This window comes from Microcebus murinus, chromosome 5 (genome assembly GCF_040939455.1).
Source record: "Microcebus murinus isolate Inina chromosome 5, M.murinus_Inina_mat1.0, whole genome shotgun sequence".
Classification (NCBI taxonomy): domain Eukaryota; kingdom Metazoa; phylum Chordata; class Mammalia; order Primates; family Cheirogaleidae; genus Microcebus; species Microcebus murinus.
The window spans coordinates 97945988-97969973 of NC_134108.1; the positions used below are offsets into that span (position 1 = coordinate 97945988).

The window sequence follows — 23986 nt, forward strand, 5'->3', positions numbered from 1 at the left end:
GCACCCGTCTCCTGTCTGCCCCGTGCACATCTCAGGAGACTGCTGTGGGTGTGTGTTGAGACGCCGGTGCAGGGAAAACTGTAGAGTCATCTGTCCTGGGAGGAGGTTGTGTATTAATTGCCTCCACGGAAATTTTCTCATTAGTTGTCCTTTTACCTCTCTTTCTAGAATAATAATGAGAACTGATACTACATTTAACAAGATGCAGTGGGAGTGCGTGCATCCTTTTACATGATAAGTTTGGTACTGTCAAAAAAAGTGTATAAACATATTCATCTCTTGGATGCACCCATTCTGTGCCACCAAGCCTGGTCATATGGTGTGAAATCCTACGTGCTGTGTTTTGTGGTTGCAGGCAGTGTTTGTTTTCTCCAGCTCTGTCACCACTCCTTCCAAGGAAGGCTTTGATATGGATTCTGGGTGATGGCGCTCGTTGCAGATATTTATCTCCAAAAGGAAAAGAGCTTTAATACCTTCTCTAATTATAAAGATTAGTTCAGGTTTTTATAAAAAGAGAAGCAACCTTTTTTTTTTTTTTGCATCCCAAAGCTGACATTGAGCATTAAAAATATGAGCCTCAAATTAGAGTTATTATCGAGATAATGTCTAATTCAGGGTTTTATAATGCACTTCCATAGTAACCCAGTTTATCACCTAGGGCCTATTCTTGGGCTGTCTTGCCAGGGAGCGGGTCAGTATCAGCTCACTGGGGAGAGCCCAGTGAGTACTGTTGTAATGTCCCGAATGTGGCAGAGGTAGTAGCAGCAGCATTTTCCCTTCCACGTTTGCCTTTCTGTGGGTGAGTTCAGCAGTGGTTCCCCTCTTGACAATTGCTTGTGAGGTTCCAAGAAGCCTGGAAAGTCAGGAATCTGGTGCTTGGCTTCATTGTTCAGCACCTGTAGTCTTGGTGCTAAAACCTGTCTGTAAATAACTCTTCCCACCCTTCCAGTTCACTGTCCTAGTGATTCTTGTCCATGCAGAAGAGGAGGGGGTTTGGGAAGGGGAGCCATTGTGTATTGAGGTTCTGTGCTAGTCGTTTTGAATACTCCATCCCATAAATCTTAACCACCCTATGAGATAAGAGGTGGTATTTCCATTTTATTTATGTGAACACCGAAATCTTAAAGGTTGTCATTTGCCCGGGATCGTAAAGTCACGGAGCTGGATTTGAAACCATATGTTGTGACTGCCAAGTTCATGATCTTCCTCACCATTCTCGTGCTTCTCTCCAGGGGCCAGGGCCGCCTTCTCAGACAGCTCCTGACTGGTACAGACTCTGGTCTGTAGGGCTTTGACTCCTTCCGTGGTTTCCGTAGAAACTTTAGCTGTATTCCCCAGAGCTCCGGGACCTGGCACCACAGGAAAAAAGCGCTGTTAGGTTCCACGCCCCCATCTGTTAGCCCTTCAGTGGGCTGAGAGTTGTGTTGCTTTTCAGTGTAAGAAAAGAGAGACTTGGCACCACCTTTAGTTAATTCACATCAATTCAACACACACTGACCGTCTCTAGTCTTGATGACAACTCTGGGGCCTCTGATGGCACAAATGGCCAGGGCACCTTGCCAAGCAGAGATGTGGTCTCTGCTTCACTGACTGTTGTGAAGTTAACAGTTGGAGTGGGAGCTTTCATTGTTTCCTGGGTGTGGTTTCTTTTAACGAAATACTTTTCTAAATCTTTACGCTATTTAACAGTCTAGCTATGGTCTCTTCAAATTGCTGTGATTACAGGAGTTGGTGAACTACAGCCGAGCCCACTACCCTGTTTTTGTAAGTCAAGTTCTATTAGGACATAACCAGCCTCATTTGTGATGTCTATCGCTGCTTTTATGCTACAACAGAGTTGGGAAGTCGCAACGCAGAGAGAATGCGGGTCTCAAAGCCTAAAATATTTACGTTTGTCCTTACAGAACAAGTTTGCTGACACCTCTTTTGTGTCTTGTTTTGTAGGATACCTATAGTTTTAAAGAAAAGAAACCAACTTGGTAGTCCCAGAGAAAGCTGTCCCAGCAGCTGCTTGGTCAGTAATGACAGAGCAGGAAAAAGCACACACACTGTGGCGAGGTAGTTGTGCCCAGGGAGCATAATACGAGTGAATAACAATGCTCCTGCACTACATAACACTCCTTGTTAACCACAGTTGGGCACCATTACATGACCTGGCGCTAGTCACCAACCTCTACATGAGATTCCTTACCAAGAAAATTAAACACTTAACAGTATGTGTTTATAAAGTATATATAAACACGTCTTATGTATGTGTGTGTTTTATAAGTACATGTTGTGTAGACATGTATCAGGTTTCAGTCTGAAACGTCGGTTCTTGGCACACCCATGGCCAAAGAATGACCAGACACTCCAAAGTTAGGCAAGCATGAAAATGAGGTTTATTGAGGAGAGAAAGATGGGATTATGGAGCAAGAGCAACATATAAGTTTACTGAGCATGATAACCTATGCCACAGACAACGGTCGGACCCATTGTCTCAGCAGGAAAAGAGAGTTTGGTTATGGTTCCCAATTGGGTCCTCCTTAGTGGCTCAGACATCACCGTGGAACCACTTTGATTGGACAGTTGGGAGTTGCATTACTAGGCATGCAGGTTGTTCTAGGTCAATTTCTGACTCTCTGGTACCTATGCTGCTTGGCCAGTGGGCTAGAGAGTCCTCTGCATTCTTTTGCAGTTGATGTGCTAAGTTGATTGGCAGATTGGTGGGGCATTCCCTCCTCCCCAGGTATGGCAGTCCCTTGGGAGATTAGCGTGGGGCAGGACCAAGATGGAGGCCTTTTCCCCAGGTGGGGCCATTGTCCCAAAGCAACAGCACTTCTGTCCCTAGGAGACCCAGAATCCCTCGCTATCTACCTAACAGATAGTTTAAAATGGAGTGGTAAAATAAATATCAAATAAAGTAATAAAATAAGAAGAAGACCAATTTCTTCACCACCCAGCTGAGGTTGTAGAACTTTGTGAATGCCTGCAGAGTCCCTTCTGTGTGACCTCCCCTCCTTGCCCCCAGAGGTAACCGTCTCAATTTGGTTAATCACCTACTGTTTTTCCCTGCAGTTGTATTGTTTTATTTTGCCTAACATTTTTTTCTAAACACAGAAGGCTCTCAAGGCCTATAAGATTTTGTGTTTCATTGGTGTTGCTTCATTTCCTTGGTGGTAAGCTCTTTTTGTCCTAAAATTTCATAAAGGTTATCAGTCTAGTAAACATAGCCTAACACACAGTGACTGGTTAATAAATACTCTTGAAATTTTCCACAGGTTTTTTTCTTTTCCCTTTCTTGGTGATGGGGTGAGTGCAACAAAGTACAACAAACTCATGGGCCAGTTAAAACTGGCCTCCTCAGTGGGGTTTTGTGATAATGTGCTGGACTGAAAGGCTGATATCTCTTGAGCAAGATGCTGTCGACTCCATCTTTGATATATCCACTCCAGCGTTTGTGTGGGGGTGAAGAATGTTGCTAACTCCCGTCAGTCTGTGGAGTTGACTCCATGTGTTCATCACAGGGAAATCTAGTTGAGTGGGAGAATAACATGGAACCTGATTTGTGGGCCTTAAATTTAGCTTACAGTCAATTTTAGTTAAAAAGAAATCTCATTGTATCCATTCTTTGTGTTTTTCTTTTTTTCCCTTTATTTTGTGGCTTAAAAGAAAAGTATAAATACTGAACAGGGTTTTGGAAGAAGGAGTTGTTCTTAAACTTAAACCTTTAAACTCTGTAATTATTCTATAAAGGCTATGTGTTTACATCCGAAATGCATTGAACCTTAATTTTTTTTTTTGAGAAAGAGTCTCGCTCTGTTGCCCAGGCTAGAGTGAGTGCCGTGGCGTCAGCCTAGCTCACAGCAACCTCCAACTTCTGGGCTCAAGCGATCCTCCAGCCTCAGCCTCCCGAGTAGCTGGGACTACATGAACTTTAAATTTTTGTGCTTAGTATATGGAGCTTTTATAATGATGAGGGTGCTTCCAAAATTAAATTAACTCTATAGAAAATGTTAATCAGCCCCAAAGACTAGTGAGTATCTCTATTGTTTGCCCAAAGCCACACTGCCATTGGCATTTTGAAGATTTAAGCAATGGTTCTGCTTACAAAAAAAAAATGCTTCATATTTCATGTAAGACACTATAAGTCTTAGTCAAATTGATCTAAATAAAGATTCAGGGACTAACAAGCCTTTTAGTATTTGGAAGAGTCTATCTCATCAACCACAAAGAGCTGACGTGTTCCTTAAAGTTACATGTGGAGTTTTAAATAGGACATAGGTTCTTTGAGGAGTCTATTTGCTTGAAATCAAAAGCTCTGTATCTGACTAAACATGCCATGAAAACGGAAAAGCAACTGGTTCAAGTATATTTCATACTGCCAGGGAGAATAGTGTGAGATGTGTAGTAATGGCATAATTTGTGGCATTCTACTTTTTTTTTAAAGTTTTTATTTTTTGTGGCATTCTACTTTATAGCTGACAAGAAAGCAGCCTTCTACTAGGAACTTATTTTTTTAAAACAATTTTCAGGGCATGAATTCAGGGTGTCTATACAGTCATCCGAATCACCGGCCTCGATCAGTTTGTATGGCAGAGCGAGGAACCACAAAGTCCTCCATTTTCAGAGAAATGTCTGTAATTATTATTGTTCTTTTATTAGGCAAAAATTGATAGCTCATTTTATAAATACTTTTCCCAACAACTGATTGGAGCAAAAAAGGTTTTTTTTTTTTCCTTCCTGATTAATCTCTAGTTAATTAAAAAATCATAATAGTAAGTTTCTCTTTATTCTCCCATTTTTCTTTCTTCCCTAAATCTCACTTGGGAACTTGACCCCATTTTTTTAATAGTAAATATTTTTTAAGAAAGACATTGTCCACTATAACCACTCTGGCATCGGGGCGCGTGAGTATGGCCTCAGCCAGAGACATGATATTGATTCAGAGGGCCAACTCACCTGTTGTAAAATACTAGAGCCCTTGCCAGGAGAGTTATATATGCACCCCACGTATAAATGGCGGTAAAGCCACTGTGTAACTTCGAAGAGAAGATGCAGGAAAGAGGGAGACACCAAAGCATGCTACTCAGGAAGAGTCTCACCTGACTGAGGATTTGGTGCCAGGTGCTTATCTGGAGGTTTTGGATCCTAACATTTGATTTTGGGATTTCACCCAAATCATCAGATTTGGGGATCACAGATACACACTCACTGAGATTACAAGTGACTGATGAGGCACAATGACAATCTGTTATATTATTGGGGGCAGATATCTGAGAGAATAAGCAGCCATGGTTGTTTGCTCAAGGTTTTTCCTTCCTCTTGGAAGGTAGCATCCAGTAACATGTAATAGTGGTTACACACACAGAATTTGGAATAGCCAACTGGTGAGTTGGGTTCAATACCCAACCCACCTTCCTTTTTGACATCAGGCCAGCAGCCTAAGTTTTCTAAGTGTTTTTTTTTTTTTTCCTCCCCTCTCTTACCTGTGTAATTGGAATGTTAATGCCTTATAAAGATGTTCAAAGAACTAGCACCTTAATATAATACCAGGAAGACAATAGCTACTGTTATTACACTGTCATTTTGACTGTTGTCTTCATTGTAACCATGCAAGTCAGTTTAGAAGACTGAATAATGGATCATAAAATTACTTGCTGAGCATAAAGTAGGGCACAAGAAGATATGTGTTCTTAAGGAATACCTCTATTGGGCCCAAAAGCAGGGTGTGTCAGTTGACATAAAGGACATCATTCCCAGAATCAGGACACCCTGTACCTAGACAGTGCTGGTTACATTTTAATTTGTAGCTTCCCTTTTTCTAAATTATATAAAGTCACCACTTTTTTTTTTTTTTTTTTTTAGTCTGGGGGCCTCCAACTTATTTGGTTGTGTTTAGAACAGTAGTTTCCCCACCTTCAGTTTCACTCTTCACCATTTTAGTTACCCTCGGTGAACTGTGGTCCAAAAATATTAGATGAAAAATTCCAGAAACAAGTAGTTCGTAAGTCTTAAATTGCACACCTTTTTGAGTGTTGTAATAAAATCTTGAGCCGTCCCACTCTGTCCCGTCTGGGATGTGAATCCTCCCTTTGTGCAATGGATCCACGCTGTAGACGCTCACGCCCACTGGTCACTCAGTAGCCGTCTGGACTGTCAGATGGACGGCCTAGGTATCACAGTGCTTGCATTCGAGTAACCTTTATTTTCCTTAATAATGGCCCCAAAGCACAAGAGCAGTGATGCTGGCAATTTGAATATTGCCAAAGAGAAGCCGTAAAGTGCTTCCTTTAGGTGAAAGGGTGAAAGGTCTGGACTTAAAAAAAATCAGTCGGGCAGGCGTGGTGGCTCACGCCTATAATCCTAGCACTTCTAGGAGGCCGAGGTGGGCGGATTGCTCAAGGTCAGGAGTTCAAAACCAGCCTGAGCAAGAGCGAGACCCCGTCTCTACTATAAATACAAAGAAATTGATTGGCCAACTAATATATATAGAAAAAATTAGCCGGGCATGGTGGCGCATGCCTGTAGTCCCAGCTACTTGGGAGGCTGAGGCAGAAGGATCGCTTGAGCCCAGGAGTTTGAGGTTGCTGTGAGCTAGGGCTGACACCACGGCACTCACTCTAGCCTGGGCAACAAAGCAAGACTCTGTCTCAAAAAAAAAAAAAAAAGAATTAAAAAAAAAATCAAATGTTGAGGTTGCTGAGATCTATGATAAGAATGAATCTTTTATCCATGAAATTGTGAAGAAGGAAAAAGAAATTCATGCACAGTATACATAGGGTTCGGGACCAGTCTGCCGTTTCAGGCATCCAATGGGGTCTTGGAACTTATCACCCATGGCTAAGGGGAGGTCACTGTAGGAACAAAGGAATCACTGTGAATACCTTGTTTGGGTTTGCCTTTCAGAACACCTTTTGGGGGTGGTGCATTCTATTAATAATCCCATGATTGCTTGTTCTTGTTCCGCATTCAGGAAGTGAAATTTGCATGAGGGCACCCAACTAGTCCCTAGGATGGGCTGAGTGTGCCAAGTGCTTATGAAAGGCATTCCTTTGACATATAGCCATGAGAAAATTTCTTCCAGTTCGTTCATTAAAGCAGAGCGGCCCCGCTACTCAGGAGGCTGGCGTGGGAGGAACTCTGAGCCCCCGAGCTGAGTTGCCCCATGTGCCTGGGCAACGTAGCGAGACCTTGTTTCAAAACCAAAACAGAAGTGAAGCAGAATGGCCTTCTATAGAGACCTTCTCTTTTACAAGCCTGCCTTTGTTTTTCCTTTGTCTCTGGTGTAGGTATTGACATCTTGAAGCTTGTAGCAGCGCAAGTGGGAAGCCAGTGGAAGGACATCTATCAGTTTCTGTGCAATGCCAGCGAGAGGGAGGTGGCCGCTTTCTCCAGCGGGTACTCGGCGGACCATGAGAGGGCCTACGCGGCCCTGCAGCACTGGACCATCCGGGGCCCCGAGGCCAGCCTGGCTCAGCTGGTGAGCGCCCTGCGGCAGCACCGCAGAAATGATGTCGTGGAGAAGATTCGAGGGCTGATGGAAGATACCACCCAGGTAATTAATGCAGCCCTGCTCTCGTGTCTTTACCACCTACCTGTTGTCCCTGTGCTTCAGATTTCACCAGGTATATGGAAACAAGGAAAAAAAGCTGATATTAAGCATCTAGGCACACGCACAAACACACCCTGCCTTCTCGGACAGTGGTTCTCAGTGGTTGTCCATTAGGATCATCTACGGATCCAGAGCTGTGGTCCCCAAACCCCAGGCTGTGGACTGGTACTGGTCTGTGGACTGTTAGGAGCTGGGCTGCCACGCCGCCTGCCTGAGCTCTGCCCCTCTATCCCCCACCCTGGTCCATGGAAAAATTCTCTTCCATGAAACTTAGGAAGCGGTGGCAGGTGGCACAGCAGGAGGTGAGCAGTGGGCGAGGGCAAAGCTTTGAGGCTTCATCTGTCGCCCCCCCAAGCTGCTCCCCATCGCTCGCATCACCGACTGAGCTTGCCTACCCCCACCCCTGGAAAAATTGTCTTCCATGAAACCAGCCCCTGGTGCCAAAAAGGTTGGGGACCTTTGATTCTAGGGAACATTTTAAAAATTCTGATTCTTGGGGCCCTCCTCCTCCACCCCCTACTGCAGACCAGCCAAATCAGAATCTCCAGGGGAAGGACTATGAATCAGTACTTGTAAAAGCTCTCCCAAGTGATTTCAATGTGCAAAGTTGAGAATGATTGTCTTTGGGGTAAATTCTATTAATTGTTATCAGGCTGTGCAGCCATATCTATTTGTTTGTTACCTAATTTACAATCTCATTTTGTGTACTCCATTTTTTTTTCTTTTTCATTGTATCTTCCTTGGCATGTGTAATACATTTGGAACAAGATTTTGTTTTAAACAAGATTTTGAACAACATTTTGAACCAAGAAAAAAGATTTTTTTTTTCTATACCCTTCCCTCCTCCAGAGGATGTTTTTTGTGAGGTGGCTTAGGAAGGCTCCATGTTGGCCGGGCGCGGTGGCTCACGCCTGTAATCCTAGCTGTCTGGGAGGCCGAGGCGGGCGGATTGCTCGAGGTCAGGAGTTCGAAACCAGCCTGAGCAAGAGCGAGACCCCCGTCTCTACTATAAATAGAAAGAAATTAATTAGCCAACAAATACATATAGAAAAAATGAGCCAGGCATGGTGGCGCATGCCTGTAGTCCCAGCTACTTGGGAGGCTGAGGCAGCAGGATTGTTTGAGCCCGGGAGTTTGAGGTTGCTGTGAGCTAGGCTGACACCATGGCACTCACTCTAGCCTGGGCAACAAAGCGAGACTCTGTCTCAAAAAAAAAAAAAAAAAAAAAGAAAGGCTCCATCTTACCTCCTGAGCATGCATGCAGGTGGTGGTGGCAGCAGTTGGTGGCAGGACTGATCCTCTTCTTTGGGTCGTTCAATCCTGTACATCAGGTGGGAACAGGGAGACTGAGGAGTGTGGTTTGTGTGTAGTGAATGAGCCCTGGCTTTGGAGCCAAGCAGCACTAGATTTGAATCCCGGCTCTGACACTTACTGGCTGGGTGACCAAGGCTAAGTTACTTCAACCTTCTCTGCCTCTGTTATTTGCATTTGTAAGCCTAGTTTTATCAGATGAATTAAGACTGGAAATAAAGCATATAAAATGCCCGACTCATTGGAGGTGCTCTACAAATGGAAGTTCAGATCATGAGGTAGCTCATTGTACTTAGCCTGTCTTTAATCATAATGGATTTCCCTAAAAGACCGTGAATTAAGTATATAGATTTGGGTATTTCCCACAGACCTCAATTAAGGTTTTAGAAAGTATTCCCAAAGTAAAGAAAGTGCCGCTAAGACTTGATAAAACCCACTCAAGATTTAAAGGGCCATTTTGTCTGTGTTATTATTCTAGTGGTCCAAACTCATTACCTGAAAAAGCTCGGGAGAGTTTTGTTTTTGTTTTTTTATCATATGAACTCAATTTACTATATCATTCTGTACCCAATTTTATATATCAAGGAACTCAATTTTATATACTTGATACTTATACTTAAGTATACTTTATATACTTAAAAAGTCCGAATGCTTTTATGTTTTATACTGACAGTGCAATACTTATTCACTATTGAAGCAAGCATTCTTCAGGTGGCTCTCTGATCCATGTAACGGTTTGGATAAAAATTTATGGGTGCTAATTGACTTTGAAGGTGGTCTTTAAGCTCTTGGCATATTTTCTAACTTCTTTGAAACGTAGAATTGCAGAAAATAGACCAAGCGGTAAACATTCAAAGGCACACACCAGTCTCTTGTGACTTTCTGAGAAATAATTTCAAAAAAGATTATTCACGACTAAAACTGGGCTTTAAGTAGCTGGATTTTGTGAATGGCAAGGGAGATGTTTACCCTTTAATTAAATAAAATGGCTGCAGTTTGGATAAAGGGAGATTCAGAAGCAAAGCATTTCTGTGCTTTCTTGGAGTGTTGGCTTTTAAGAACTGGTAAGATGAACCACAGACTTGGAGAAGGGTTTAGATATTTGAGAATAAGTCACCTGATCTTGATGATGCCTATAACAAAGGTAACATATGATTGATGCAATGCTAGGATTTGATTAACTCAAATCCATGGTGGGCCCATGGGAAAATAACAGGAGAGTGACTATAAAGGAGAGTGAGTCATATCAAAACCATTAGGACAGGCCGGGCGCGGTGGCTCACGCCTGTAATCCTAGCTCTTGGGAGGCCGAGGCGGGCGGATTGCTCAAGGTCAGGAGTTCAAAACCAGCCTGAGCAAGAGCGAGACCTCGTCTCTACTATAAACAGAAAGAAATTAATTGGCCAACTGATATATATATAAAAAAAAAAATTAGCCGGGCATAGTGGCGCATGCCTGTAGTCCCAGCTACTCGGGAGACTGAGGCAGAAGGATCACTCGAGCCCAGGAGTTTGAGGTTGCTGTGAGCTAGGCTGACGCCACGGCACTCACTCTAGCCCGGGCAACAAAGTGAGACTCTGTCTCAAAAAAAAAAAAAAAAAACCATTAGGACGATGAATAAGAAAACTGAGTATCTTCTTCCCAAGTGCCAAACTCTTGTACACTTTCATTCTTCCCTTCCTCTTATCTCGTCTATAATACAAAAAGATTCTAATAATATCTGCGTTTTTGTTATTTATTTTTTGAGAAACAATGGTGTCAGAGCATCGTGATGGAAGCTGGGATGGCATTAAGCTCCTTGTTCCATGTTTTAATAATGCACATCTTTGTCTAGTCACTTTCTGAATCCAGTTCTGACTCTAACTAATACCCAGTGAGCATGCATTTCTGACTGCTTGTTCTTACTACAGATTGAGTATCACATATGTGAAATGCTTGGGACCAGAAGTGTATCAGATTTTGGATTTCTTTTTGGATTTTGGAATATTTGCATATACATAATAGGACCTCATTAAGGATGGGACCCAAGTCTAAACATGAAATTCATTTATGTTTCAGAAATACCTTGTACACATAGCTTGAAGGTAACTTTATGCAATATTTTAAATAATGTTTTACATGAAACAGAGTTTGTGATAAGTACTTAAATGTAGGGTTTTCCACTTGTGGCATCATGTTGGTGCCCAAAAAGTTTTGCATTTTGGATCTTTGGATGAGGAATGCTTATCCTGTAATCACACTTCATGTCACTGCCTTTCCATAGTTTATCTCTGAGATCTGTCGAGTCAAACAAGAGGATCAGAGGGCAGGGGGAATAAATGAGACTTATTTTTCCCAGTTTATGATAGACTTGACCAACATTCTGTGTATTATGGTACTGCTGGGATTTGGAATTTTGCCTGGAGAGTTAATGGATTCTTAATGTGTAAAAATGACTGTTTTTTTTTTTTTTTTAAAATGGCTAATGTTTTTCCCTATTCATAGCCTGAGAGCACCTATGTTATGTTCCACTCAAAGGATTAGCCCCGATGTGGCTTTTTGTTACCTCTGTCAAGGACAGCTGGTCCATTATTAACCATGGTGGCTCATTAGCCATATTTAAATTAAAGACATCCAGGGTCTGACTCTTTATCTGCGGTATGAGGTGTATTTTCCAGCACTCTTTTCTTTCAAGTTCAACATCTAAGCTGAGACCAGCCTTTCAGAATCCTATCTGTTCTTCCCTTCCAGGGCATGAGCATTTGGAAGAAGCAGCAAAGCAGTGGGAGGATAGTTGGAAGTTACCGGGATTTTGCCAAAGCTATTAAAAAACAAAACCAAATCCTAATACAGCATGCCAAATTGTATGTTACCTCTTTTTCCATCCTTTCACTTTGATTCTTTTTCCTATGTCGTTATTTAAAGTTGTCTCTTTTAAGGAGCATATATTTAAGATTTTTTTCTTAAACCTAGTCTGACAGTGTTTGTCATTTAATTAGAGAATTTCAGTGTGTTTATGTTTTTAATGTAACTACTCATATCTTTGAATTTAAATCTGTCATGTTCTTGTTTTTTATTTGTCCTATCTGTTCTCTCTCTCTTTTTTCTCTCTCTCTCTTTCTCCTTTCTTGCCTTCTTTTGGAGTAATCAGGTATTTTTTATTATTCCATTTTCTCTCCTTTATTAGCTTGTTAGTTACACATTTTTTTTACTTTACTTTCAATGGATACCTTAGAGATTATATAACATGTATACTTGAATTATGAGAGACATGTTATAAATGTGTCATTTTTTTTTACAATTTTTCACATAATACAACAACCTTAGAAGACTTTAATCCTATATATCCTCTTAAGTTTTGATTTTGTTATGAATTTCAATGTTATACATCTAATCCCCCTCCCCAAAGGCATATAGTTGTTATGGTTTTACGCAGGATCCAAATAGATTTACCTGCACACTGATCTTTTCCGTTCTTCATACCTGCCTGCAGCTTCAACTTCTACCTATGATCATTTTTTTCTTTTGCCTAAATTACACTTCTCAGTGTAGGTTTTCAGCAATAAACTCTGTTTTCCTTTGTCTGGAACATACTCGCTAAATAAATAGCCTTATTTCACCTTAGTTTTTGAAGAATAGCTGGAAAGAAAATTTTTCCTCGCCAGTTATTTTCTTTCGGTCGTTTAATGCCTGGTTTTAAGTTTCCCCTGCTAAACAGCAAAGGAGATGATGTGATTTTATTTTTAAATCTATATTACATAACAAATTCAGGGTGCAATATTATACCAGGCACTTTGGGCAATGCAAAGATGAATAAGACAAAGTCAGTGCCATCAAGGAAGCTGACAGATGAATGGAAGAAACTAACACATACTTATATAATCTAAGGGAGTAAATCCAAGCAGTGAGGAGGAGTGTGCTAGCCCAGCCAGCCAGCCGGTAAGCCTCCCATCAGTATGTCAGTATGGAGCTCTGTGCCAGGTTAAAAATTCTGCCGTGGCAGTATAATCACTTTGGGGACCCTGAGGAAATTATTGGGGCTCTCTGCCTCAGTTTCTTCCATGAGAAAATGGGAACAACATGAGTTGAGTGCCTGCCCTGTGGGCTCTGGGAGTAAGGTGAGTTTGCCCTCCAGTAAAAGCACTCATAAATGATTACTATTAATAGTTGCCATTATTTCCAGGGTCTAGTGACAGAGAGACTTAAGAATGTTCCCAACTAGCTCCCACTCATGTGCAGAATGGACCCGTTAAATCCTGAACACTGAGGGTCACTCAATGTTGGGTAGGGGGCTTCTCCCAATTCCAAGACTGCTTAAAGTAGGTGGTGGAGCAAGAAGGTTGCCATCTGGGTTCAGAGCCCTAGAACTGGAAATATTTATTCCTCACCGCTTGAGCAAAATGTTCCTAGGCCAGCTGGGATTTTTTTTTTTTTTTAAGTGAGAAAACAAAGGTGATGGTTATGCAGGAAGATAATGGTTTGCTTCCTCAACGGCTATCGGGAAAAGGGAAAGAAAATTGAGCAACTGGTTTCCTTTTGGTTTGGTTTGCTGTGGTTTATTTCCTCTCCTTTCTTATTTGAGGGCCTTTGTACATGCAGGTAGGGTTAGTCAATATAATCTCTACCTTCCCCATGGATAAGGTAGGGAGGGGACTCAATTTCTTTTCCATGGGAAACCCTGAGCCGACACTTTTCTCTAACTCTGAGAATTTTCCACTTAAAATGGGAATTCAAGGACCTGCCCTTCACACTCTGAGTAGTTATCAGAATTAACTGAGGTGATGATTTCTTAAACTGTAGGATGTACAGAAGTGAGATATTAAAGTACTGCTTAGTGGCTAGGTTCAGAAGTAATTGTGGTTTGAGTTCTGGCATCCCTTCATTGGTTCATGAGGAAAAAGGGATGAAAAAGAAATTTTATAGATACTTAAAAAAATGATAATATTAAAAACATCTACAACCATTTAAAATAATATGAAGTATGACTTTAGCTGTCTGCTTTGATCAGAGGATCACACATTTAAAGGGCTGATGTTGATCAGGCAGGTTGAGTCCATATGCTACTTCTTATCCTCTTTCCATAAGGTTGGGTAGATTAGAACTACGCCGTAATTAAATAACACATGGACCCAGGGTCGTTGTTTTTGTTGTTGTTGACTTCTATGTAGTAGAATGACTCTTTGTCAGGGCGTCTTAATCCTTCCCAAAACCACATAGGGGACCTGAGTCTTAGGATGGGGGTGCTTGTGCCCGTTCTCTCTCTCTCTCTCTCTCTCTCTCTCTCTCTCTCTCTCTCTCTGTCTCTCCTATAGTAGACTCTGTGTTGGATACTGGGTGGCCTTGCTCTGTACAATCAACTCGGAGAATCCCAACAGCTAGAGGAGCACTGGGCCTTCTGTCTTGGCGAGAACAGCGCCCTGGCTTCTGCCGCAGAGAGGACCACGGTTACTGATTTTTTGCTTACCAGCTGCGGGACACAGCTGTCCTTATCTGGGGGTCTGACTGAGACCAGCTATTTTCAGAAATGTCATGGAGTGAGGGCATGTAGAAGCAAATACCCGCCATGCATGTAACTGTTGTTGGCTTTTGGACTATTCAAATTATTCCTTTATCTATAATTTTCTGGTTGGTCCTCTTGTAGAAGACAGGGATTTTTGTCCAAAGACCTATGAAATTAGCTAAACTTGCATGTATGTAGCCCCTGCCCTCTGCTTGGTTACTGCAGCGTAGAGGCTCATTTGAGGTCAAGTTACTTGATTCGCAGGGTGTGACCACGGGCTCTGGGGAACTTCTGGGGTGGTGAGGAGAACAGGACATTATAAAGGGATTGCTGACACACATAAGCCCAGGCACACTTACTGATGCTTGTGTTTAAGGTTGTCATTGTGCACAAAGAGGCAATATCTATAAATAGACTTTTCAAATGACATTTCTGGCTCTTCTACTTACTATTATGTTCCAGGGTTTCATTCAGTTAGTCAACAACCTTTTGTTGAGTACCAGCTGTGTGCCTGGACTAGGTAAAGAAGAAAAGTGTCAGTGCCTTTCAACAGCTCACTCACTGGGATGGAAACAGATGTACAAATAATTACAATTCAGTGGGATAAGAAATTTTACAATAGAAGTGTGTATGAGGAACTGTAAGATGGCATCGGAAGGAGCACTCAACCCACCAAAAAATACGTAGAAAGCTAAAGCGGATATGTATTTGTCCATTTGAACATCATTAAAAAAAAAATCAGACTGTATATGTTTTTTTGAGACTGTATTTTGGTCTTTTGCCCTGAGAGACTCTTCCATTTGGTTTCTGCCTAGGGAGCCTCCACCTGCTTTTTCACATTAAGAGCTTCTCAAACCTTTGACTCTGCAAAGAATGTCTGTTTTACTTAGGTCCTTGCTTTGTTTTGTTCCGTAGCAAAGTAGCAAAGGTTTTTTTGTTTGTTTGTTTTTAGAAACCTTTCACTATTCTGCAATATTAAAGGTACAGGAATAAGGTTCCAATGTCCCACTTCATGTCAAGTGCTGGAGATGGAACTGTGAATCTCCAAAAACTAATAAAAAGGACTGATATATTCAAGAATTGGACTGTGTCCCTCTGAATGGGGTTTGAATCTTGCTCTTGCCACTTACTCACTGGGTAAACTTGGGGAAGTCCTGCAATGTCTCCAAGCCTCAGTTTCCTTTAGCTATCTGCCTTGTAAAGATCTGATGAGAACTAGAGATAATGAATGTCAATTCCTAGTCCTGCCCTTGACCTAGAGTAGGGGGCTCAGTAAACCTTAACAACTGTTTTCTGTGTTGGACTTTGAATTTTACATTGTTGTCCTATTTTGACTCGGAGAGCAAATGTACTCTGCCTTCATTACACGCATATCAAAGAGAAAGCGAAGCAGCATTTGCTGAGTCTCTTGTTGTGTCCCAAATACTCTCTGGTGCATTGCCTCTGTGCTTATTTAGCAAGCTTCTTGGCCTGAGAGGTGCAGGTAGGTATTGTAATTAAGATATATTACGATATTTCATTGCATCCCATGCCAATTGTAAGATGTACCATTAGTTTATGCATTACTGAGAAAAAATAAAAATACTGCCAGTTAAAGTTGTCCGATTATATTCCTATTTCAGAAATGTGAAAAAATACACATCATAGAGTTAATGAAATAGGGTAGTGGAACTTGGTGTATACGGAAAAGTCTGGAAAACAGACTTTTAAAGTCTTGATATTGATGAGACTCTCTCTTTCCCCAACACATACTCTCTCTCTCTCTTTTATTTATTAGTATTGCCTTTAAGGGTGAGATGGTTTAACATAGGCAGTTTATTTAGTAAACATTAACAGAGCACGTATTATGTATTGAACTCCGTACCAGGCATTGAGATACTCAATGAAACAAAACAAAGCACTAAAACAGAGACTCATCCCTCAAGATGCTGACAGTTTTATAGGAGGGATTAATATGTGACCCAAACTTTAGAATATATTCTGTGAAACTGCTGTATAGAGCGATTGAAGTATGCTTTTATTTTTTTCCTGAGACACAGTGTCTCAACCTTCAGAAAAGACTGAGCCTATTAATTGATGACATTTCCCACCCCTTTAATCCATACCCTTACCGGTGTTCTCAAAAAGTACATTGGGAGCACATCAGAATCAGTACTGTGAAAAGAAGCTTATTTTCTCCATCAATTACCAGTGCCGGAGAGCACATTTTCAATTTTTTCTTTTTAAGCTCAAACAACAGTCTGGCTGAATAAAACTTAATAGCTTCCAGTTTTGGCCTACCTTCTCCACTCTGTGTTTGTGAGACTGTCCCTTGATCTGTTATAACCCAAGTGTCATTAGTGAGTACATTTGCTGATAAGGAATTATGTCATGGTCTGCAGTAGGTTTTATTATACACAAGTTAATTTCAACATTTTCATTGCTTAATCCTCACCATTTCCTTGGGAGAGATAAATGTCACTCCTGATTTTTCCAAAAAAGAATTGTCACAGAAGAAACTTTGATTTTTCTGCATTTGGACTGGGTCAGGGGGCAGTTAATGACCAACGATTAAAATGACTATCACCCCAAAAATACTAGCAAAACATATGGGGGAAGTTTTTTGTTTTTGTAGTTGCAACTGTAGGTGAGGTTCTTCTGAGAAGGATATAAATCACAGAAGCCATATAAGAACAATTCAAGTACTTTTTTTTTTTTTGAGACAGAGTCTCTCTTTGTTGCCCAGGCTAGAGTGAGTGCCATGGCGTCAGCTTAGTTCACAGCAACATCAAACTCCTGGGCTCAGTCAATCCTCCTGCCTCAGCTTTCCAAGTAGCTGGGACTACAGGCATGCGTCACCATGCCCGGCTCATTTTTTCTCTATATATTAGTTGGCCAATTAATTTCTTTCTATTTATAGTAGAGACGGGGTCTCACTCTTGCTCAGGCTGGTTTCAAACTCCTGACCTTGAGCAATCCGCCTGCCTCGGGCTCCTAGAGTGCTAGGATTACAGGCATAAGCCACCACACCTGGCCTACAATTCAAGTACTTAATAGTAAATGTACAAGCCGGAAAACACCAAATGAATAGACAAAACAATAACTGGGTGAAATTGTTTGAAACGTAGGGTTAATTTCCTTAAACACTAAGGAGATTTTAGAAATAAATTAAGAGAAAAATGGTGGGCTGCTTTGCAAAGAAGACAGTTCACAGAGAATGAGATACTGAAGACTTTTAAACAGGTTTTTTAACATCTCAGACTGGCAAAGGGGGAAAAGCGTGTAACATTCTTGTGTTGGGATGGAGTGGGGAAAGAACAGCATCCATTGCTCATGGGCGTGTAAATTAATCCCGCTCCCATGGAGGGCAACCTGGCAGTATCTACCAAAATCTATGCCGGTAGACCCATGAATCCACTTCTAGGAAGATACCTGGCACCTAGTCACATACATTCAGAATGATGCAGGTGCGAGTGTATTCATTGCTGTGGCATTTGTAACAGCAAAAGGGTGGAAGCCACACAAATGCCCTTCACCAGAGAGCTGTTACTTAAGCGATGGGGCATCCATACCGTGGAACTGTATGCACTTGTCAGAAAGAGTGAGTCAGCGTTCCTGTGCTAACCACACGAACTGTTTTTAAGTATAAAAAGGCAAGGCGGAGAATAGTGTACACATCATCCTACCATGTTATTAATATATATATACATATACACACACACAAACACACATATGCATAATTAAAAATAGAAAAAAAGAAGGGGTCAGGTAGAGAATGTATGTATCTATTTACTGGTGTAAGTGTGGCGATCTCTGAAACAGTACACAGGGATTTGGTAACAATGTTGACCACCAGGGAATGGGAGGGGAGCTGAGACTTGGAAGTCAGAGGTACCTCTGGAATCGTGTACCATGGGTATTGCAATTCTAATGGCATGAATCCAATTAATGGATTAATTAAACAACACTAATTCAGTCACATTTGTCCAGTTCGTAAAACCCGAGTCCCAAAGACAAACTTGAGCCTTCTTATGAAATTCAAGGTGTTGCATTTCCTATGAAATTACTTTCTATGCTACAGTGTCTTTAAGGCAAGCTTTAAAAAGGTTTGTGTGACTTTTTATTCTTCTCATGGTTAGAATTGTCCAAAGGCCTTTTTTTGTGTGTGTGTGTGGGAAAGACTTCCTAATGGAAGTTTAGGGAAATCCAAGTAATTTCCACCGGAGCATGACGTTCCGACGGTGCTGAGCTCTTGCAAGACTTGGCGATACACGAGAATGCGAACAGGCTCCAGCTCCGAACCAAGAGCACCCACTTACTCGCTGTCCTCACTTCCTCTTTTGAGAAAGCTAGTGGGTGAGTCAGCGCAGGGCTGCAGTAGCAATACGGTGGCTGTCAGCAGCCTGGGCAGCTTGCAGATACACGTGCCAGCAGCTGGGCGGGGCACACCGTCCCCTCTCCCGCCTTCCGGAGCCAGCTGGTTCTTACCAGCTTTAGCAGCTTTGTGCAGCCCTGTTTGTTGTGGCTTCTTGTGGCTTTTTCTCCTGTCCCTCCAGAAAAGGAACGGTTCTCTTGATGAGGGCAAGGATCGGCCATCCACACTTTGACTTAGATGTGGAGGCATTTCTGTCACCTTTAGGGCTCTATTTTGAAATTAACTCTTAGCAATGATCAGAATTCTCGAGTGACGTATATCCAGAAAATTATAACCAACTACCCTGATTTTGGGGGTTTAGGGTCTTTCAGGGAGGAGCACGCCAAGGCTAGCTAACCTAGGCTAACTTTAAATGTAGTTTTTGGCAAGATTGCAGTAGAGACAAAACCCTTTCAATTATTCTGCCTTTGATAGATCTAGAGTGAGTGGAGGTGGGGTGTTTTTAAAAATAATTCCCCAGGGGTTTTGCAATTTTTTTGTGTGTGTGGCCAAGTTAATCTTGAAATTCACCCGATGCTGAGTGAGTTTGTTCTACAGGCTCTGCTCAGCTTCCAGCACTTAGCTGTGCTGCCTCTAGAATCCAGCCAGGGGTTCCCAGGGAAGCTGAGTGGAGCACCTTGGTGTTGTGCATCCATCCCATGATGGCCCATGACCCCAGGGAGCCCTAAACAGCAGAAGACCCTCACTGTCCACTTGCCAATCGACTATTTAGATTTAAGTGTCAGCTCTATTCCTTACTGATGCAATGAAGCACCTCCCTGCATCCTCTTCGTGGGCAGGGGTGAGCAGGAGAAGAAGAAAGAAGGAAAGCAAAGAAGAGGCTTTCAGAAGCCTAGGAAAAGTTTGGGGAATTTTTGTCTTAAGGTTATTTGGCTCCTCATTCTTCTTTTTAGTTCCCTCATTCTTCTTTTTAGTCTCAGAGCTTTTTAAAATAAGACTTGTGAAACAAAGAAAAGTTGAAAGCACTGTACAACAAAATGCATAAATCTACCATCTAGGTTTAAGTTATTCACACTTTGATATATTTGCTTTATCATTGTGTGTATATTTCCAGTCCATATTCCTATTTCTAAGATTTCCCCCAAATTACTTATAACTGATAGTCCTGAATCAGCCTTTTCCCATTTCCCTCTTAAGTTTTTTTCTTTTTGTTTGCAAAATAATTTTGCTAAGTAAATCTGTTTTATTCTTGCCAAGACCCCTTACTCTGGGTGGGATATGACAAGAATTCACTTCAGAAGAATAATTTAAAAATTATTCTACCATCTGGGACTTTAAGGAAACTCACTTGTTTTTCCTTTGTGTGTGTGTGTGTGGGGGGGGGCAATGTATTTTTTTTTAAGAGAGAAATCATTATATACAGGTATTCTTCAATATCTGAACTTAGGAATTGAATAATTTCTGATAAATTTGTTGTGATCAGCCTGTTAACCCTCATTATCTGAACCCTCTTTATATCTGCAATCTTAGTTTGGATAACAAAGCCTGCCTTATTATCTGAATACCTTCTCTCTAAACACTGAGACCAAATAGATTCAGATATCAAGAACTACCTGTATGGCAAGGATGATAGTGCTTTTTAGTTTTGTTTTCTTAGAGCCCAATCTTACATGCCTAGGTAGACCTATAAAAGGCCATGAAATCTAATTTGATCTTGATTATATGAGCAGCTGGAAGAGCATGGGAAGCAAGCTAGAGTTAATACTATAACCCTTAATACATGTAATGTTGTATTTATTTGTGACTATAATTCTTTTGAGATAAACCTTTAGTAGAAACTGAATTGTGTGTTTCTTTAACTGGTCGCTGGTCTGTTGGGATCTGAAATATTTTCAATAGAAAACAAAGTTGTTGGCTACAATTGAAGTGTCTGGTATGCACAGAATCTGTCCTGTTTATCTCTGTCCTGTTTATCTCTAGAGTCTAAGTCTACCATTGAGTCACAGGTCCTTGCAGACCCTGCTTCTGGCTCCTTCACTCTGGCCAAGAGGCCAGGGTGACTCCTTGTGGTCATGTGATGGCTTGTGATCAGTTGACAGAGTTTGTCAACTTCCTAAATGCTGTGTGGTGCAGACAGGGAGGTGACAGGGCTAAAGCAAAGAGGGTAACTTGGAAACTAGACAGACCTAGGCTTGAATCCTAGAGCCACAATTGCTTCATCTGTGAAATGGGGCTAATACAGCTACCTTAGCAGCAAACGGATTACAGACATTTTATACCGAATCATCTATCGCAGTGCTGGTGATGGCTTATTTTGTAAAGTCCCTTTTTGTTTACTGGATCTGAGTGAAAAACTGGTCAAGTCATATGGAATAACGATTAGTTTCAACTGGATTTAGCAAATGCGCTTTTAAAAACCATTATTAAAGTGGTAGATATTTTCACAAATGTAACATAGAACTCTTCCTTCTAAGTGAAGGATGAAGTCTGGAGGGAAAGTTGGACCAGAAGGGTGACTTTTGACTGCAAGGGGCTTTCCTCTGGAGAATGTCAGGCATATTTGGCCACATCAGAGGGAAAAGGGCTTGGGGGTAGCCAATGGGGTAGTGCCAGGAACCAAGGGGTTAAGTTGGACCATTTTGGCCAGGCTGGCAAGGAGCATCCAGGCTGGGTAATTAATGCTTCATTTCAGGGGCTTACTGATGCATCAAAGTTGTTAATTAGTTTTATGAAAACAGATTGTGTAACCACAGGGAGATTGTAATTGGGTAGTAATTGAAAATAACTCAGTGGTAAACTTTAGCTGAGTGAACCAGTTGGGGGTAACTTGGGAGAAGAAAGGGAATTGGGATGGGGGCTGGGGAGGTGAGGACAATGAAATAACAATAGAAAGACAAGCGATAAAGAAGACATAATTTGAATGGAAGGAACTTAGCAGTGACCTAGTCTGACCTTTTTGGTTTGCCAGTGAGGACACAGGTCTGATGAGGGAAGTGGTTTTCCTAAGACCACACAACTAGTTAGTGGTCTGTCTGCTCTCTTCCCTTGCAATGATTTTTCACGATTTTCAAGACTTTGATTTTTTTAGGAGTTGATTGTGGGGAGCATGAAATGCATGCTGCAAAGACGGCTGCTGAGACTGGAGTTCTCACCCCTTCCTCCTTGCAGAGACTACTCAAAAATGCTGATGCCTCAAAATCTTGTCTCGTGTATACACCATCCTGGCCATAGATAAGGCTTGGAAGGGTTTTCCTTTACCATTCATGGCTCCTCCATCCCAGGGGCTGGGGAAACATTGCCGCCTTCCCCAGGGTGTTATCTCAGGAAAGCCAGTTAATAGGGAAATGAGTTTTCAGTTAGGTGTTAGAAGTGGAGAATTATTTCTGAGCCTCAGTTTCCGGTTGTGATTTGGTTGAGCACTCGGAGTGGGTACTTGAGTTTCAGAACTCTGTTTGGGCGTATGGGGTTGGCAAGGACACTGCTGGCCATGGGGAAAGAAGAGGATGGCCCTGGCTCATTCTAGTACAACCCACATACACATTGAACCACTGTTCTCAAAACACTGCTACGAACCTCAGCAGCCTGGAGATTTTCAGTTCCCCACATTTCAAGCAATACTCTGGTTCGCTGATCCATTTGGATGGTTCCTCGTACTCAGTGGTAGTGGCACTCAGAAAGGAAAAACAGGTGAGCAGCAGAGATACAGGTGTGACTAAGCCCCTGAGTAAGGTGAACCATTTATCTTTTTTCCCTTATCAGTTTGGACTAATAAATATCTGGAAGGACTAAGTGTCCTTTCAGGGAAACTAATCAGAAGGACATTTGGGACTCATTTGGCCAAAAGAAATTGCATGCTCTTGAAGTTCACCCAGTGAAACCGATGTGGTTTTGGCTGTTTGGGGAACTCTCTCCTCATCGTCCCTGCCCCATACCGTTTTGGTCTGTCTTACCGCCTCTGCCTCATTTCTCAAGTGAGTCTTCCAAGTTAGCAGGATTACCTCATGGCTATAAAGCAAAAAGAACTGTAGTTTTCAAGTTTCTCCAAAGAGGGCTTCAAGTATCTGGTGGATACATTTTCTTTGCAGGGCACGTTTTTTACAGAGGTATTTCTTTCAAGTCTTAATATCTGCCTCACTGCAGTAAGTTGAGGGTGGAGGGGCTGGGGAATGAACACTTGTGTCCATGAACATACAACAAAGTACAGAGAGGAGCTCAGCGACATATCTAGCCTTCTAACTATCCTGTTTCTTGGCTACTAATGTCAATAATAGCTGCTGCAGCCACAGTGTTTTCAAGTCAGCAGAAGGAAAATATACTCATCGATGGTGACCACTTTTAAGAATAACGTTTATTGTTTTTCTCATTATTAAAGTTAGCATGTCTTTATGGAGAATTTGGAAAGCTCAAAAAAGTTTAGGAAATACATTATTTTAATTTGTGACTACTTTGTTAAGTTTATGCTCAAAGCTTTTTGATGAAGACCCACTTCTATGGAAATCTGGTTTCTTGTTTAGAGCGTTTGTCTTCTCTCTTAGCATCTGAATCTTATTAGAGGTGTTCTTCATTTGCTATAAACTGAGACTACTGAACCATGAACTTTCAGAATTCATAAAACAAGGAATTAATTTATATTCCACATACCCTTCTGACCCAATGTTCTGATTAGAGCTATCACAGATAACATAACGCCTAATAACGTTGCACTGTTGCCAACCAGCTCTGATGGATATTGTAGATGGTGAGATAAAGGGAGGAAAGAAGTTTCTATGAGCATTTCTTTTTCCTTTATGGGGAAAATGCAGATAACTTTAGATGAATTTGGAATCCAGCAAGCTACTGCTGCACAAAATGAGAGATACAGATACTTAGTGGAGTAGATATTCCAAAAAGATGATTGTCAAATGGTCTCTGCCCTTAACCATGCCTTATTAGCGTGGTGGTAACGCTAACACCATTCTTAGGGGCATTTTCACATTCAATTGACTTATTGTTGATTATAAGGGAGCATCAGTTCAGCATTCTTTCTTTCACAAATTATGCTGGAAATCATATGTTTAATTTCTGCTAATAGAAACTTCTAGCAAAACTGGGGGGAAAAATTAAGTATTTAAAGTTTTCAAATGAATTCAGGAAATAGGTGGGTGGACGTTTTAGTCTGTTGGCATGTGATTTGTGGGTGGGAATTTCTTTTTTAAGCAAGAACAGTGAACTATATTGACTGACCATGTCTTCCAATGTAATGTCTCTG

At 41.5% G+C, this 23986-nt stretch overlaps 1 protein-coding gene across 2 annotated transcripts in view; it reads left to right on the forward strand.

Moving 5' to 3' along the window:
- TNFRSF21 (TNF receptor superfamily member 21) overlaps positions 1-23986 on the forward strand; it is a 77315-nt gene that overhangs the window by 47460 nt on the left and 5869 nt on the right. The window contains exons 4-5 of one of the 2 annotated variants that reach the window (XM_012744825.3): positions 7272-7537; positions 11636-11811. In XM_012744825.3, the coding sequence (XP_012600279.2) occupies positions 7272-7537; positions 11636-11782 (413 nt within the window). In that variant the 3' untranslated portion in view covers positions 11783-11811. Of the gene's footprint in view, positions 1-7271; positions 7538-11635; positions 11812-23986 lie in introns of those variants that run through there. The other variant, XM_020286990.2, reaches the window with a different exon arrangement.